The sequence below is a fragment of the Heteronotia binoei genome, chromosome 2 (genome assembly GCF_032191835.1).
Source record: "Heteronotia binoei isolate CCM8104 ecotype False Entrance Well chromosome 2, APGP_CSIRO_Hbin_v1, whole genome shotgun sequence".
NCBI classification, from domain to species: Eukaryota; Metazoa; Chordata; class Lepidosauria; order Squamata; family Gekkonidae; genus Heteronotia; species Heteronotia binoei.
Window position 1 is genome coordinate 188,166,784 of NC_083224.1, and position 15,246 is coordinate 188,182,029.

General features: G+C 45.6%; 1 protein-coding gene across 1 annotated transcript; it reads right to left on the reverse strand.

Moving 5' to 3' along the window:
• Positions 1 to 580: 580 nt before the first annotated feature.
• NR2C2AP (nuclear receptor 2C2 associated protein) lies at positions 581 to 13,798 on the reverse strand. Its single transcript, XM_060233407.1, has 5 exons — positions 13,682 to 13,798; positions 7,203 to 7,293; positions 6,523 to 6,628; positions 3,549 to 3,616; positions 581 to 705 (listed from the first exon to the last, which is right to left on the reverse strand). The coding sequence occupies exons 1-5, from the start codon at positions 13,720 to 13,722 to the stop codon at positions 589 to 591; spliced, it is 423 nt and encodes a 140-aa protein (XP_060089390.1). The 5' UTR covers positions 13,723 to 13,798; the 3' UTR covers positions 581 to 588.
• Between the last annotated feature and the right edge of the window lie 1,448 nt (positions 13,799 to 15,246).

Sequence of the window (15,246 nt, forward strand, 5' to 3'; positions counted from 1 at the left end):
TTACCTTTCTTCCCACCAAGAAACAAGTAGCTGTCTTATTTAACTATAAGGTATCTTACTCTTACTGGTGATGGGGAAAAGAGCTGTGAAGTCACAACTGACTTCCAGAGACCCCAGGTGGGGTTTTCAAGGCAAGAGACATTCAGAAATGCTTTGTATTGCCTGCCTCTGCGTCACGACCCTCGGCATTCCTTGGAGGTTGTCCATCCAAATAATAGCCAGGTCTGATCCTGCTTACCTTCTTAGATCTGGCTAGTCCAGAAAGTAGGCTTAAAAGGTAAAGGTAGTCCCCTGCGCAAGCACCAGTCATTTCTGACTCTGGAGTGATGTTGCATCATGACGTTTTCACGGCAGACTTTTTACAGGGTGGTTTGCCATTCTTTCCTTCAAAATCCTCAAATAAAAGGACTGTGGGGGGGGGGGGGGGATGTTTCCAGAAAGCTTAAAACCACATGGCCTCTCTTAAGGAGACATTTTCCTGAAGAATCCTGGTAGGCAACTCGCCCTTTGAAAATGGAGCATGGAACCCCTTAAGTTCTCCAAAGGGAGGAGAATAAAGAAACACTCCCCAACTGGCTGCCTTTCGCGTTACAGCTTTTCCCCAAGAACATCCAGGTGGTAGACGACAATTCGTCCAAAGAAATCTGTGCTGTCTTCAAAGGTGATTTTCAGTTTATCCATAAGCGCCCCTGAGAGAGAAAAGCTGTATGAAGAGTGATTAAGGAAATTTTTTTAAAAAACTTGATAACCAGCACAGAAGAAACCCCCTCCTCCAAAATAGAAAGGCAAATAACAGCCTGGCCAGCTACCCTTGTGCCTGCAAATGTGAAACTGGACAGTAAACACGCCTTCACTTAAGAGCTGCCAACTGTGGGTGGGGAAATTCCTCGGGTTGGGGGTGGATTTAGGCCGGGGAGGTATCCCTGCAGGGCACAATGCACCCTCAGAAGCTGCCACTTTGTCCACTGGAACTGATCTCTGTAGTGGGGATGAGTAGGAATTCCAGATTTGAAGCCCCGCCTGGAAGTTGCAATACTACAAGAAAAACGGTGAACAAATTTACGAATAAGATATAATCAGTATTTCAAATATGACTTCCCACTATTACAAAGAATTGCACGTTTATAATACATTAATTAAAACATTAATACTTAATTACACTTAAACTGATGAACGTGATACACTGTAATTCAATCCAAACCAATCGCTCCTAAAGCTCGCTCTTAACAGTCCCAATATGACTGTCATTCCTTATAGTCAGGGATTTTTTTTTTGTAGCAGGAACTCCTTTGCATATTAGGCCACACACCCCTGATGTAGCCGATCCCCCAAGAGCTTACAGGGCTCTTAGTACAGGGCTTATTGTCAGCTCCAGGAGGATTGGATACAGAAGGGGTGCGTGACCTAATGTACAAAGGAGTTCCTGCTACACAAAAAGCCCTGCTTATAGTCCCAACGCAGCTTTTTGGTCACATCGCAAGTACTTCTCAATAACAGCAGCAAGAAGTAAACTGCTTGTGTAGGAAAACTGCTCTTGCAATCTGCTCTTCATAGGGTTGCCAAGTCCAATTCAAGAAATATCTGGGGACTTTGGGGGTGGAGCCAGGAGACTTTGGAGGTGGAGCCAGGAGACACTGGGGTGGAGCCATAAGCAAAGTTGTGACATGCACAACTGAACTCCAAAGGGAGTTCTGGCCATCACATTTAAAGGAACCGCACACCTTTTAAATGCCTTCCCTACATTAGAAATAAGGATAGGGGCACCTTCTTTTGGGGCTCATAGAATTGAACCCCTATTTGAAACTTGGAGCGCATTTTGAGGAGCGTCATTAGAGGCTATGTGGAAAATTTGGTGCCTCTACTTCAAAAACAGCCCCTCCAGAGCCCCAGATCAATTCTCCAATATTCCCTATGGAAATTGATCTCCATAGGGAATAAAGTGCCGAGCAGACATTTCCCTCCTCTCCCAATCCCTGTTTCTGACGACTCTGAATCGGCCTGCTCTCACCTGGGGATTGGCATCTCTACTCACGCGTTGCTGAGCTTCCAACTTCTTCAAAGTAACACAGAGCAACCGACCTCTGAAAAGATTATGTGACCAAGGAAGGGTCTGAGCTGCAAACGACCTCTGCAAAGATTGTGCAACCAACAGAGAGTCTGGGCTCCTTTCACAGCCATGTTATTCTGCCTACTCCCCTGCCGCCCTTCAGCCTTAAAGACGCAGACGCACTATCCCAACTCCACTTTCTAGTGGAGTCTGAAAGCCTCCAGAGGTGGAAAGGTACATAGGGGCTGTGGGGGCGGGGCTTCCCCCCACCGGCCAGCTGACTGGGAGCGGGAAGGAGACTGGGAAAGCGGGAGAACCCTCGCTGGGACCTGGAAATTGGCAAGCCTAACTCTTCATGTAATTTTTAAAGGACTTCTTAAAGCTACCTCTGACGGAGCCTGTTGCTGGCGTTTTTTGACACGCCATTTCTGACACTTTCTCAAAGAGGGGTTCCGGAAGTCTATCACATCTTGAGCCGAATGAACTTTAAACTAGACACATAAATACATGAATATGACCATCCAGATGACGTTAAGGTGGCTTCATATTGGGACTCTTATGAGCAAGTTTTATGAGTGATTGGATTGGATTGAATTACAGTGTGCATCAGGTTGCGCCAATTTTCAAGAGTAATTAAGTATTAATGTTGTAATTAATTATTGTTGCATTATAAATGTGAAATTCTTTGTAATGTCGGAAAGTCGTTTTTGAAATACCGATTATAGCTTATTTGCAAATTTGTTCACGGTTTTTCTTGTAGTGTTGCTGTCTCTCCAGTGAACCACCCTTTTTGCATCGTTGTCCCCTCCTGGAGGTTGGCAATCCACCTCCAGTACATCTACTGTGTATTGCTTTTGGGACTATAAAGTCTTTGTTGCCAACTGACTGGGATACCGTGACTTCATGAAAGGTTTACAAACTATTCCAGACACTTGGAATGTTTGCAGTCTGGTGGGGGTTTTGGGGAGGGAGAGTGTGTTTTGTCAGTTTGGATGAGATTGTCTCTCCTCGGAGTCAGGGGAAAACAGGAACAGAGGTACTAAAAGGCCTCCAAATAGGCCTGTAGGGAAGGCTTTCCTAAACTCTGGAGGGGGGAGGAGAGAATAAGAACATAAGAGAAGCCATGTTAGATCAGGCCAATGGCCCATCCAGTCCAACACTCTGTGTCACACAGTGGCCAAAAAAATTATATATACACACACACACACACGCACACACACACACACACACACTGTGGCTAATAGCCACTGATGGACCTCTGCTCCATATTTTTATCTAAACCCCTCTTGAAGGTGGCTATGCTTGTGGCCGCCACCACCATTCACACATTACTTTGTAATCACCTCCCATCTCCCTCAAGTGATTACAAAGTAATGTGTGAACTGGATTTTGGAGCACAGGTTGCTAAGGAATCCTGAGTTTTGCTGCTGAAATGCTGTTTTCCTGGTGAGTAGGGCTTCCAGAACCTTCTAGCCCCAGTGAGTCAGAAGAAAAAGGATATTTGGAGAGAGTTTGTATCTTCAGGGTACACTTCAGCGATCTGGGAAAGTTCTTCTCCTTTGCTGCAGCCTTAAGAAATGAAAAAGAGGACAAGGGAAGGGAGAAAGGAATGAATAGTTGCCTGGGACAGGAACCAATACCCCCCCAGACCATCTCACAGGGGTAGCCGGGGTAGTCTCCTGTAGCCAAACAGAATAAAAGCCCAGTGCATTTTAAAGAACTAATGACATTTATGCCATTATGAGGTTTTGTGAGTCATGGCCAACATTGTCAGTTGTACAAAAGAAAACTGTACAGGGAAATTTTATGGCAAGGGAGGGGGAGGGAGGTTTGGTGCGAATTCCCCCATCAGTCTTTCAAATGCAAAATCTCAATGTGAGGAGAAAAGGGAGGAGCTGATATAGAAAGGGAAGAGAGCTGACACAACTGTCTGTCAAAAACCAATAGAATTAGCAGTTAAACTGGTGAGGGAGGCACACATAAAGCTGCTTTATGCTGAATCAGACCCTTGGTCCATCAAGGGCAAGGAGAGAGCAGCTCTCCGGGGTTTCAGGCACAGGTTTTTCACTTCACCTGCTACCTGATCCTTTTCGATGGAGATGCTGAAGATTGAACCTGGGGCCTTCTGCCTGCCAAGCAGACGCTCTGCCACTGAGCCACAGCCCCTCCCTCAAACAGACACTAGTTTAGATGAAAATTAACTGATATTGGGATGAGGTTGTTGTCTGATAAAACGTATCACAAACTCCCCAAGATAAGCATCAACCACAGTACAAGGGTGGGAGAGCACTTAGGAGTTTTCTTGGAAAATTCGCAACCATCTTGCAAGGAGATTCCTGACTCTCTTGTTAGAATGGCTTGCTTCTTTGGCAGGACACAGGACTTTTTTTGTAGCAGGGACTCCTTTGCATATTAGGGCATACACCCCTGATGTAGCCAATCCTCCTGGAGCTTACAGTAGGCCCTGTATTAAGAGCCCTGTAAGCTCCAGGAGGATTGGCTACATCAGGGGTGTGTGGCCTAATATGCAAAGGAGTTCCTGTTACCAAAAAAGCCCTGGAAGGACAAATCATTATGGTGGAAGCTTGGTCTTTGACAGTACAAGAACAGCGGGCTGGATCACACCAGGGGTTTAATTTAATACAACATTCTGTTTCCAGCTGCTCCCATGAAGGTAGAGGAGTTACCCAGTTTTTGCTCCCCAGTATCTAGTACTCGAGCATCAGATGCTCCTTTCAGCCTTTGTAATCCATTTTTAGTAGCTTCTAATGGATTTGTGTCATTTCAGACACACCCATTTTAGCAACTGGCTGCTAACAGATTTACCTTTTCATACAAAGCCACTTGTGTTTGGTTAGCAAAGTGGGGTTGAGCTGTTTTTGAGGTGAACTGCTTTCTTCTGTTGTCACCTCTTCTTTGTGCTTCTGAAGCACTGTTGTCTGCTGTCCAAAATGTCTGCAGTGCTTCCAATAGTGCCACTTCCACCCCCACTCCCCCGCCCTTATTCACTACGTGGCCTTTCTTGTGGTTTAAAAAATTGTTCTAAGTTAAGCGTCATAGCACTAGACCAAAATAGCACTTCAGTGCTGTAGCTGAGATGCCTTACTGCCAGGGGTGCTGAACTTGCTTAACGTTTGACCCCAAAGAATAAACATTCAAGGAGCCCCATAGGATAAACGTTCAGTGTTTGAGAGCCACAATACATGAATGCCAGGGGAGGGAGGGAGGGAGGGAGGGAGGGAGGAAGGAAGGAAGGAAGGAAGGAAGGAAGGAAGGAAGGAAGGAAGGAAGGAAGGAAGGAAGGAAGGAAGGAAGGAAGGAAGGAAGGAAGGAAGGAAGGAAGGAAGGAAGGAAGGAAGGAAGGAAGGAAGGAAGGAAGGAAGGAAGGAAGGAAAATAGATGGAAGGGGAGAGAGAGATGGAAAGAAAGCAACTTTAACTTTAAATGTATTCTCCAAGCTGCTAGCTGACTCAGCTTGGAGAAGTGATTTAAAGAGACAAATGCCTTCACCATGCTGGCCAATGGGGCAGTGGAGGCTTCAAGAGCCAGATAATATGTGTGAAAGAGCCACAAGTGGCTCTTGAGCCACAGTTTGGCCACCCCATCTTACTGCTACAACAACAACAACAACAACAAAATTTTATTTGTATCCTGCCCTCCCCGCCAAAGCAGGCTCAGGGCGGCTAACAGCATAATTCAGGTTCAATTATACAAATAGATAAAATTACGTTTAAACATTATGAACATTTTAATTAAAAATCTGCTTAAGTTTTAAAATTAAATTAAATTAGTAAAAGTGCTAATGCTATATTTGCTTTTGTCTGATGGCGGTTTCCTTAGCAATTTCCATGTTCATCAGCGAAAGCCAGTCGGAAAAGAAAGGTCTTGCAGGCCCTGCGGAACTGTTCAAGGTCCCGCAGGGCCCGCATTTCCTCTGGAAGTTGGTTCCATAGGCTCGGAGCTATAGAGGAGAAGGCCTGGTTACGGTCTAGTGCCATATTGCTCAATGTAAGAATGATTTCGAAAAAAAACCTGCAAGAATGACTGCATGGCGAAAAAGCAGCACTGTTTGAGATGCTTTGGAAACAATTAATTAACAGAATGAAACGCTGTATGAAACCCCCATCCTTGTGTCGCTCTACTCAAAATTGGGCCAACAATAGCTAATATCCGGTTTAGAACAGTAATATCAAAAGGGCCAGACTGTTCCTAGACATGGAGGATTAAAGACCTATACAGTGGAATTCAATTGGCACATTTGATGTAACTGGTAAAACAAATAAACCTCTTAACCCCTTTGCACTTATATCACAGGAACCCCCAGACACAGGTGGATACAACCTGTTATGTTTACCAGATATTTAAAGCGGCAGTTCTAGACTGCAATATTTGCACCACCAGCTTGAAAAATAAGCAAGGCTGGATTAAGGATCCCCAGTTCCCTCATATCATGCCAATTAACTCTCAACTCTTACCATGCAGTATGCATTTCCGGCTTGCAAATCCACCTTGGAACTGTATTTGAACTTGGGAAACCTTGATGGGGTGTGGAAACTCCAATGTCAGCCACTGGATGGAGCCCTAACACCAAGAAAAACAAGCAAAAGGGGGGAGAAACCCTGGCAATAAATTCTCGCTTGGAACCCATTTTTTGGAAAACCAAGGATTTTTGCTTGCCAATAAAAAAAAAAAAACCACCCAAAAAATTCAGTTTTTCTTGCAACCTGTGCTCAAGCCAATAAGTAACTGGGTTTTAAAAAAAAAAAAACTGTTGCCAAAAGAAGCAGAGATTCCTGAGAAGGGAGAATGTTGGTGATGTCATGGATGGTAGCCAATAGGCACTATCCACAGGCAGCTTTTCCTCAGTTGAAACCAACCCATGCTGAACTCCTCCCCCGCCCCCCATAAGTGATTCTTCCAAAACCTGTGCTGGGATGGAGAAAGGTGTGTTTTTATATGAAGTAATGAGGGTGCTTATAAAGCCTCTACACTCTGAAACTTGCATGCCAAAGAACTCATAAGGTAGCTTCAGGTATTATAATAAAAACTGGCCTACCTGAACACAATGTTGTAACTAGACTTCTGAGCTTAAATACGTGAAAAAGTTTGAACATTCCAGAATTATCTTCTGCCCTGGCTAAGCATTTCATCTCACCTGGTCAGAATTCCAGCATGTTTCTGCGTTCCCATCAAACATGTATTTCTTTCCAAATTGCTTCACCTCTCGATTGAGGACTGAACTTACCCTGTGGATGCATAAAAGGGCTGGCTCAGCAACTGAGATGCTCCCAGGGGGCACACGGGGAAAGAATGGAGGACAGAGGAGAGAGCACTGGAGCTGGGTAAGGAATTCTAGGTGCAAATCCTTCCTCAGTCACAAAGGCTGAGGGGGCCAATAATTTCTCTATCAGCCTATCCTGCTTTGCAGGATTGTTGTGAGATGAAAATGGGGGAAGGGCTCAGTGCCTCAGAGGAAAGGCAGGACACCATTACTGACATGTCACTGATGGGATGGGAAAAGGATTTAAAATATAATTTCAGAGTACATTAAGAAAGAAGAAGAAGGGGTCATCTTGTCTCTGAACAGGATATCCCTAAGAAGAATTGTAAGTTCTGAAGAAGTGAGCAGTGACTCACAAAAGTTCACACCCTGCCACAAATTTTGTTAGTCTTTAAGGTGCTCGTGGACTCTTGCTTTTTTCTACTGCCACACAGAGGTCTACCATAGCTTCCCATCTTGATCGATCTTAAAAATTACAACTGACATGCAGAATGAACATTTGGGGAAATACAGCTTTGTTAGAAAAAATAACTCATCACAGGTAACTAGCAAAAAAAATCAAATCAGAACACCTTGCATACTATTGTGAATCCATTTATATATTTTATACTATTAGGAATCCACTTATATCTTTTTGCCAGGCTGTACCTGACAACTTTTCTTCCTTCATCCATGCATCAACAGCTGATATCACTGCAAACGCATCTTGGAAAACTGTCTAACAAACAATCCTATCATAATCATAATCATTTCCATTGTTTTCATTTAATTTTAAATTTTTTGTTATGACTGGTGTTTCTTTTGTTGCCTATTGTTAGAGGATGGTTACGTCCAGAGCTTTTCTTTGTAGCAGGAACTCCTTCACATATTAGGCCACACACCACTGATGTAGCCAATCCTCCAGAAGCTTACAGTAGGCCCTGTAAGAAAGGCAGTGTAGCCTAATATGCAAAGGAGTTCCTGCTACAAAAAAAGCCCTGGTTATGTCTATAGTTTGGTGTAGTGGTTAAATGTGCAGACTGTTATCTGGGAGAAGCGGGTTTGATTCCCCACTCCTTCACACGCACCTGCTGATGTGACCTTGTGCAGGTCACAAGCTATCACAAAACTGTTCCTCTCAAGAGCAGTTTCTCATAAGAACATAAGAGAAGCCTTGTTAGATCAGGCAATGGCCCATCCAGTCCAACACTCTGTGTCACACAGTGTCAAAAAATTTTATATCTCAACTCCACCTACCTCACAGGGTGTCTGTTGTGGGAAGGAGAAGAGAAAGGAGATTGTAAGCCTCTCTGAGACTCTTTTGGGTAGTGAAGGGCGGGGTATAAATCCAATCTCTTCTTCTTCTATTTGTTACATGACTGAATAATATATTTAATTTTTTAAAAAAAAATAGGAAAAGGTAAAAGGTGCAAGCACCAGTCATTTTTGACTCTGGGATGACGTTGCTTTCACAACGTTTTCACAGCAGACTATTTACGGGGTGGTTTGCCATTGTCTTCCCCAGTCATCTGCACTTTCTCCCCAGCAAGCTGCGGACACATTTTACCGACCTCGGAAGGATGGAAGGCTGAGTCAACCTCGCGCTGGCTACCTGAGCCAGCGCTGGGATCGAACTCAGGTCGTGAGCAGAGGGCTCCGACTGCAGTACTGCAGCTTTACCACTCTGCACCATGGGGCTCTTAAAAAAATACAGAAACAACCTATCAAAACGCAAAAATTTTTGTATGCATCTATGTTTTTGAAGAGAATGCCCCGTGCAGGACTCATTCCATATTCCATGGAGAAAACCTGTTCAATTAAAGCTCTAATTTTACACTCTTGAGATTACTCAGTTTAACCCAGGGGTCTTCAACATGGTGCATCCACTTTCACCTTTCTTGGCACCATTTTAGAAAGTGGGTTAGGTCAGGTAGGCTAGACTTTGCCTAGAAAGTCATTGGAATGGCTACTGGAGATCTGGTTGACTAAAGAGCTTAAAATGTTTCAGTAGCAGCTGCCACCACAGTGCTGATTTCATTCTCCCTTGTTCTCTTTCCCAATGTACTTTGAAATTACTCCTCTTTTCTGCACTTGGGCTTCCTCTGTGTGTGGCTCTGTCCCTGTGGCAGCCATTTTACAGCTAAGCCCATCACCATGTTTCAAAATTCCAACGATGTGCACAGGCTCAAAAAGGCTGGAGACTCTCATTCTAACCAGAAACTGGCAGGCCTCGCTGTTGTGATCAATATCAGTATCACAGTGGGACCACCTCGGCAATGTTAGACTATCTTACCCTCTCAGGGGAATCTCCACGCATGAAGAAAAAACATGAGAGCCAGTTTGGTGTAGTGGTTAAGTGTGCGGACTCTTATCTGGGAGAACCGGGTTTGATTCCCCACTCCTCCACTTGCACCTGCTGGAATGGCCTTGGGTCAGCCATAGCTCTGGCAGAGGTTGTCCTTGAAAGGGCAGCTGCTGTGAGAGCCCTCTCCAGCCCCACCCACCTCACAGGGGGTCTGTTGTGGGGGAGGAAGGTAAAGGAGATTGTGAGCCGCTCTGAGACTCTTCGGAGTGGAGGGCGGGATATAAATCCTATATCTTCTTCTACTAACCTTGGCTAACCCTGCTTAGCTCCCAAGCTCAGTCAACATTGGGCGAAGCCTGGCTGATACAAAAGGAAATTAAAACCTTCTTCCCTGCTGGTTTTTTTGCCTGTTTCTAGCCTCAGGCTGTTTTAGGAATCCCAATTTAAATGGCTGTATATTGTTTTTATCTCCCCAATGGGCTCTAGGCTTGTTTATTGCGTTGTTCTCTAATTCTTTAATCCAACTTTGATTACATTATTCCGTATATGTAATAAAGTGTTTCATGGTATTGCTCTCCAATCTTGTAATTTCTGGTTTTTCTGTCATTATTATTATTATTATTATAGACGCTGTCACAGCTGACTTCTGGCAAACCCTGTCGGGTTTCCAAGGCAAGAGACGTTCAGAGGTGACTTGCCGTTGTCTGCCTCTGTGTAGTGACCCTCAGCTTCCAGTGTGGCGTAGTGATTAAGAGCAGTGGACTCTTATCTGGAGAACTGGGTTTGATTCCCCACTCCTCCACACGCAGCAGCTGGGTGACCTTGGGTCTGTCACCGTTCTCTCAGAGCTCTCTCAACCCCACTTACCTCACAGAGTGTCTGTTGTGGGGAGAGGAAAGAGATTGTAGGGCGTTTTCCCACAGAGCTTACCTCGGAGCGACGTCCCTCTTCACCACGCAGCGTCTGCGCGGATTTCCCACCAACTGCTCCACATAACCAGGAAGAGCCGTGGCTTTTGCGTCACTAATGTAAACTGGTTTTTAGCGGTTTACATCTGCAAAAGGTCCAGCACTTCCTGGTTATGCAGAGCAGTTGGTGGGAAATCCGCGCAGACGCTGCGCAGTGAAGAGGGACATCGCTCCGAGGTAAGCTCTGTGGGAAAATGCCCAGATTGTAAGTTGCTCTGAGACTCCAAGTGAAGGTGAGGAACAAACCCAACTCTGCTTCTTCTTCATGATATGGCTATTTAAAAAAATAATAAAACTATAAGGTTCACCACAAAATTAAGTTCCAGTCCACATTTTTTTTCCTGACAGCTATAGGGACCAGGAACATTTTTGTAGAGAATTGTCTAATTCTATTCTTTAAAAAATAATTAAGATCATTTACTTAGTCCTCACGGATCTGAATCAATACCCATGAGGACAAGTAATTGTAAAAAGATAGTCCCCTGTGCAAGCACCAGTCGTTTCTGACTCTGGGGTAACATCACATCATGTTTTCATGGCAAACATTTGTTACAGGGTGGTTTGCCATTGCCTTCCCCAGTCATCTACACTTTCCTCCCAGGAAGCTGGGTACTCATTTTACCAGTCTTGGAAGAATGGAAGGCTGAGTCATCCTTGAGCTGGCTACCTGAACCCAGCTTCCGCTGGGATCGAATTCAGGTCATGAGCAGAGCTTGGATTGCAGTAATGCAGCTTACCACTATGTGCAATGGGGCGCTTTTTCAAATAACTGTATTTACCCTTTATTTTTTATTTTATAACATACTAGTTTATTTGCTTACTGATTTTTGCTTTATTTCTACCTTGCCTTTCTCTCCTGTCGGGACCTAAAGCAGCTTACATCATTCTCTTCTCCTCCATTTTCTCCCTCACAACAACAACCCTGTGAGGTAGGTTAGGTTGAGTGTGTGTGATTGGCCAAAGGTTGCCCAAGTGAGATTCCATGGCACAAGTGGGGAATTCGAACCCAAGTCTCCCAGATCCTAGTCCAACGCTTTAACCACTACACGATGCTGGGTCTCATCTCACTCAAAAGGGTGAATTAGAACATTCTCTCTCTCGGCTTGGCTTCGCGAACGAAGATTTAAGAAGGGTGCAATAGTCCACGTTTGCTGCAGGCTCGCTGGTGGCTGACAAGACCAATGTGGGACAGGCAGGTCCGGCCACAGCGGCTGCAGGGAAAAGTCTGATTTAGGGTTGGTCCTGTAGCAGTGCGATTCTTCCTCAATCTCCTTTTGTCCTCAAGACCAGCTATGCGTGTGTTCTCAAAGGAAGAGACAGCCTGGTGGATGGTGTGCCTCCATGCTTTGCGATCTGAGGCTAGGTCAGACCACTGGTGATGGTTGATGTGACAGGTGCTAAGGGATTTCTTCAAGGAGTCCTTGTACCTCTTCTTTGGTGCCCCTCTATTTCGATTGCCGGTGGAGAGTTCGCCATACAGGGCAATCTTGGGCAGGCGGTGGTTTTCCATCCTAGAAATATGCCCTGCCCAGCGCAGCTGCGTCTTCAACAGCAGTGCCTCGATGCTGGTAACCTCTGCCCGTTTGAGGACTTCAGTGTTGGTCACAAAGTCACTCCAGTGGATGTTGAGGATGGTGCGAAGGCAGCGCTGATGAAAGCGCTCAAGGAGTCGCAGGTGATGACGGTATAAAACCCACGATTCGGAGCCATAGATGAGGGTTGTCATCACAACCGCTTTGTAAACATTGATCTTTGTGCCTTTTTTCAGATGCTTGTTGCTCCACACTCTTTTGTGCAGTCGGCCAAATGCACGGTTTGCCTTTGCCAGCCTGTTGTCAATCTCCTTGTCGATCTTGGCATCTGAGGAGATGATGCACCCCAGGTAGCTGAACTGCTGGACTGTCTTCAGAACTGATTCACCCACAGTGATGCAGGGAGGGTGATAATCTTCCTGGGGTGCAGGCTGGTGGAGAACTTCTGTCTTCTTCAGACTAACTTCTAGGCCGAATAGCTCTCGGATGAGTTTTTCCATTAGAACATTAGGACAAAGAAAAAAGAAACTAACACATACAAAACAAGAATCTCCTACGTCAAAACCTATAATATCCTAAATGCAATTCTTCTAAATAATAAAGTTAGATATTGGATTTATATCCTGCCCTCCACGCCGATTCTCAGAGTGGCTCATAATCTCCTTTATCTTCCTCCCCCACAACAGATACCCTGTGAGGTGGGCGAGGTGGGTGGAGCTGAAAGAGCTCTCACAGAAGCTGCCCTTTCAAGGACAGAGAGTGCCCTACAAGCTCCTTTACTTACCTCCCAAGAACAGACACCCTGTGAGGTGGGTGGGCTTGAGAGAGCTCTCCCAGAAGCTGCGCTTTCAAGGACAGAGTCCCAGAGTGGCTTACAATCTCCTTCCCTCCCCCCCCCCCCACAACAGACACCCTGTGAGGTGGGTGGGGCTGAGAGCTCTCCCAGAAGCTGCCCTTTCAAGGACAGAGTCTCAGAGCTGCCTACAATCTCCTTTACCTTCCTCCCCCACAACAGACACCCTGTGAGGTAGGTGGGGCTGAGAGAGCTCTCCTGTAAGCTGCTCTTTCAAGGACAATTCTACAAAAGCTATGGCTGACCCAATACCATTCCAGCAGCTGCAAGTGGAGGAGTGGGGAATCAAACCTGGTTCTCCCACTGTACCAAACTGGCTCTCAGATGTTTGGACTATCACACCACTCCAAATAGTTTCAAATTGTTCTGAGGACTGCCCCTTCAATAAAAGCGTAAGTGTCATTATGATCTAGGTATCCTTGATTTTGCCAACCCATTTATGAACCCTGGGGACTGAATTGTATTCCCAATATCTCACGTAAACAAGTCTAGTCGCCATTATTAGATTTAGAAGAACAGGCTGAAGCTCCCTCAGACACATAGCTGCATAATTAAGCAGAAATAATTCTGGAATCACAGAAATTACCCTACTAAGGCAGAAACTGATCAATTCACAAGTAATTGTAGTGGCTTTACTTGCAAGCCTGAAATAAATCACTTCTGTTTTTAAGGACTCACTTCCATTTTCCTCCTCTGAAGGCAGCTGGAACACTCACCTGCTCACCGTCTGGGGGCAAATCACAGAAGAGGCTGCCATTTTGACAACAGGGCACTGGCAATCTGCTGGCACGACCGCATGAATGGCGAAGCAGTGAGAAGCAGCGCAAGGATGGAGCAGAGTTCTGATGACTGATGTGCTAGAGATTGCCTGGAATGAAAACCAAACCCCTTTAGAGACAAAACTCCTCTCCATTTTGGATTCTGAAGCACAAGAGGCAGCCAGCAAGGGGTGAGGGTGGGGCAGTAATCAGGACCAGGGTACCCAACCCTGTGCCCTTGGGCGCCATAGTACCCAGCTAGCACTTTTCCTGGGACCCACTTAGAAAGGGGTGGAACCAGGTGCAGCTTCTGCCCAGCAAAGCTTCTGATTGGCCAGTGGAGATTTGGCTGTGCAGATTTTTAAAAATTTTGTGTTGGCAGCAGCTGCCACCACACCACAAGGAGATTCAATGTGGGACTGATGGTCTGCTGTGGCAGCCATTTTGTGGCAGGCTGTGCCTCTGGTGGCAGCCATTTTGTGGCTATGCCCAACATGCTGCGTCAGAATTCCCAAGGTGCCCACGGGCTCACCCCTGAGTTAGCATGTCCAAGTAGGCCTGGTTCCAAAGCCCAAAGCTGTTTGGATCAGCCGCTCTCCCACCCTGACGTATCTTGCAGGGCTGTTGTGAGGATAAAAAATATGGAGGGGATAACAAAAGAACAGCAGGGTAAAAAGGAAGTTAAAAAGCAAGCTGTCCTCCCTCAATGTAACTGGAGAAGGGCTGTTAACTTTGAGAACCACAGAGCTGGAAGGGACCTCCACAGCCTTCTAGTCCAGGAGTGTCAAACTCATTTGTTACGAGGGCCAGATCTGACATAAATGAGACCTTGTCAGGCTGGGTCATGGATGTCATAAAATGCAAAGCCAGGTAATGCAGATATAAACTTTATAAAGGACACAGACAAACACAAGGTTGGGTTTTTTTAAAACTTAAAATAAAACATGCTTAAAACATTAGCACTCATTGGTTTTAATGGTGCTTTCTTTGTATCTCTCCCATGCAATCCAGGGAACCAGGCAAAGGAAGCTCTGGCTCTTTCCTTCCTTCCCCAGGGGACCAGGAGGGGGAGGAGCCTCAGCCAATAGAAGGAAGAGAGGCTTGGCTCAGTAGCTCTGCTGTGTGATTGAGCAAAACTGGCAAAGCAAGCTGTGATGCAGAAGGAAGCAGATGCTCGATGGCCTGATAGGAGCCCCCCGGGGGTCTGATTCGGCTCCTGGGCTGCATGTTTGACACTCCTGAACTAGTCCAACCCCTTGCACAATGCAGGAAATTCCAGGATCCTTCATTTGCATTTCCTGGAAGAAATGCCTCACATCCCAATTGGCATTACCTCCCCCCCTACACACACACCCCAGTGACCCCTGCTCCAAGACCAAAAGATGGCAAAAACTCTCCAGGATCCATCCAGATTTAGCAATCAACAATATGATAAAGCAGCTAAGAGGAAAGAATTGCCTTATTTGAAAGTGGGGAGGGGGCAAGGAGATTGCTTGAAAATTAACGATTTTGTAAAGGTGGAG

Bases quoted from the DNA above. Each gene is read 5' to 3' on its own strand.
- NR2C2AP (XM_060233407.1), bottom strand. From the start codon at position 13,722: ATGGCAGCCTCTTCTGTGATTTGCCCCCAGACGGTGAGCAG. The intron at 7,294-13,681 runs GTGAGTGTTCCA...ATGCATCCACAG, and splicing joins TGCCCCCAGACGGTGAGCAG to GGTAAGTTCAGTCCTCAATC. The intron at 3,617-6,522 runs GTAAGAGTTGAG...TCATTTCTTAAG, and splicing joins CCGGAAATGCATACTGCATG to GCTGCAGCAAAGGAGAAGAA.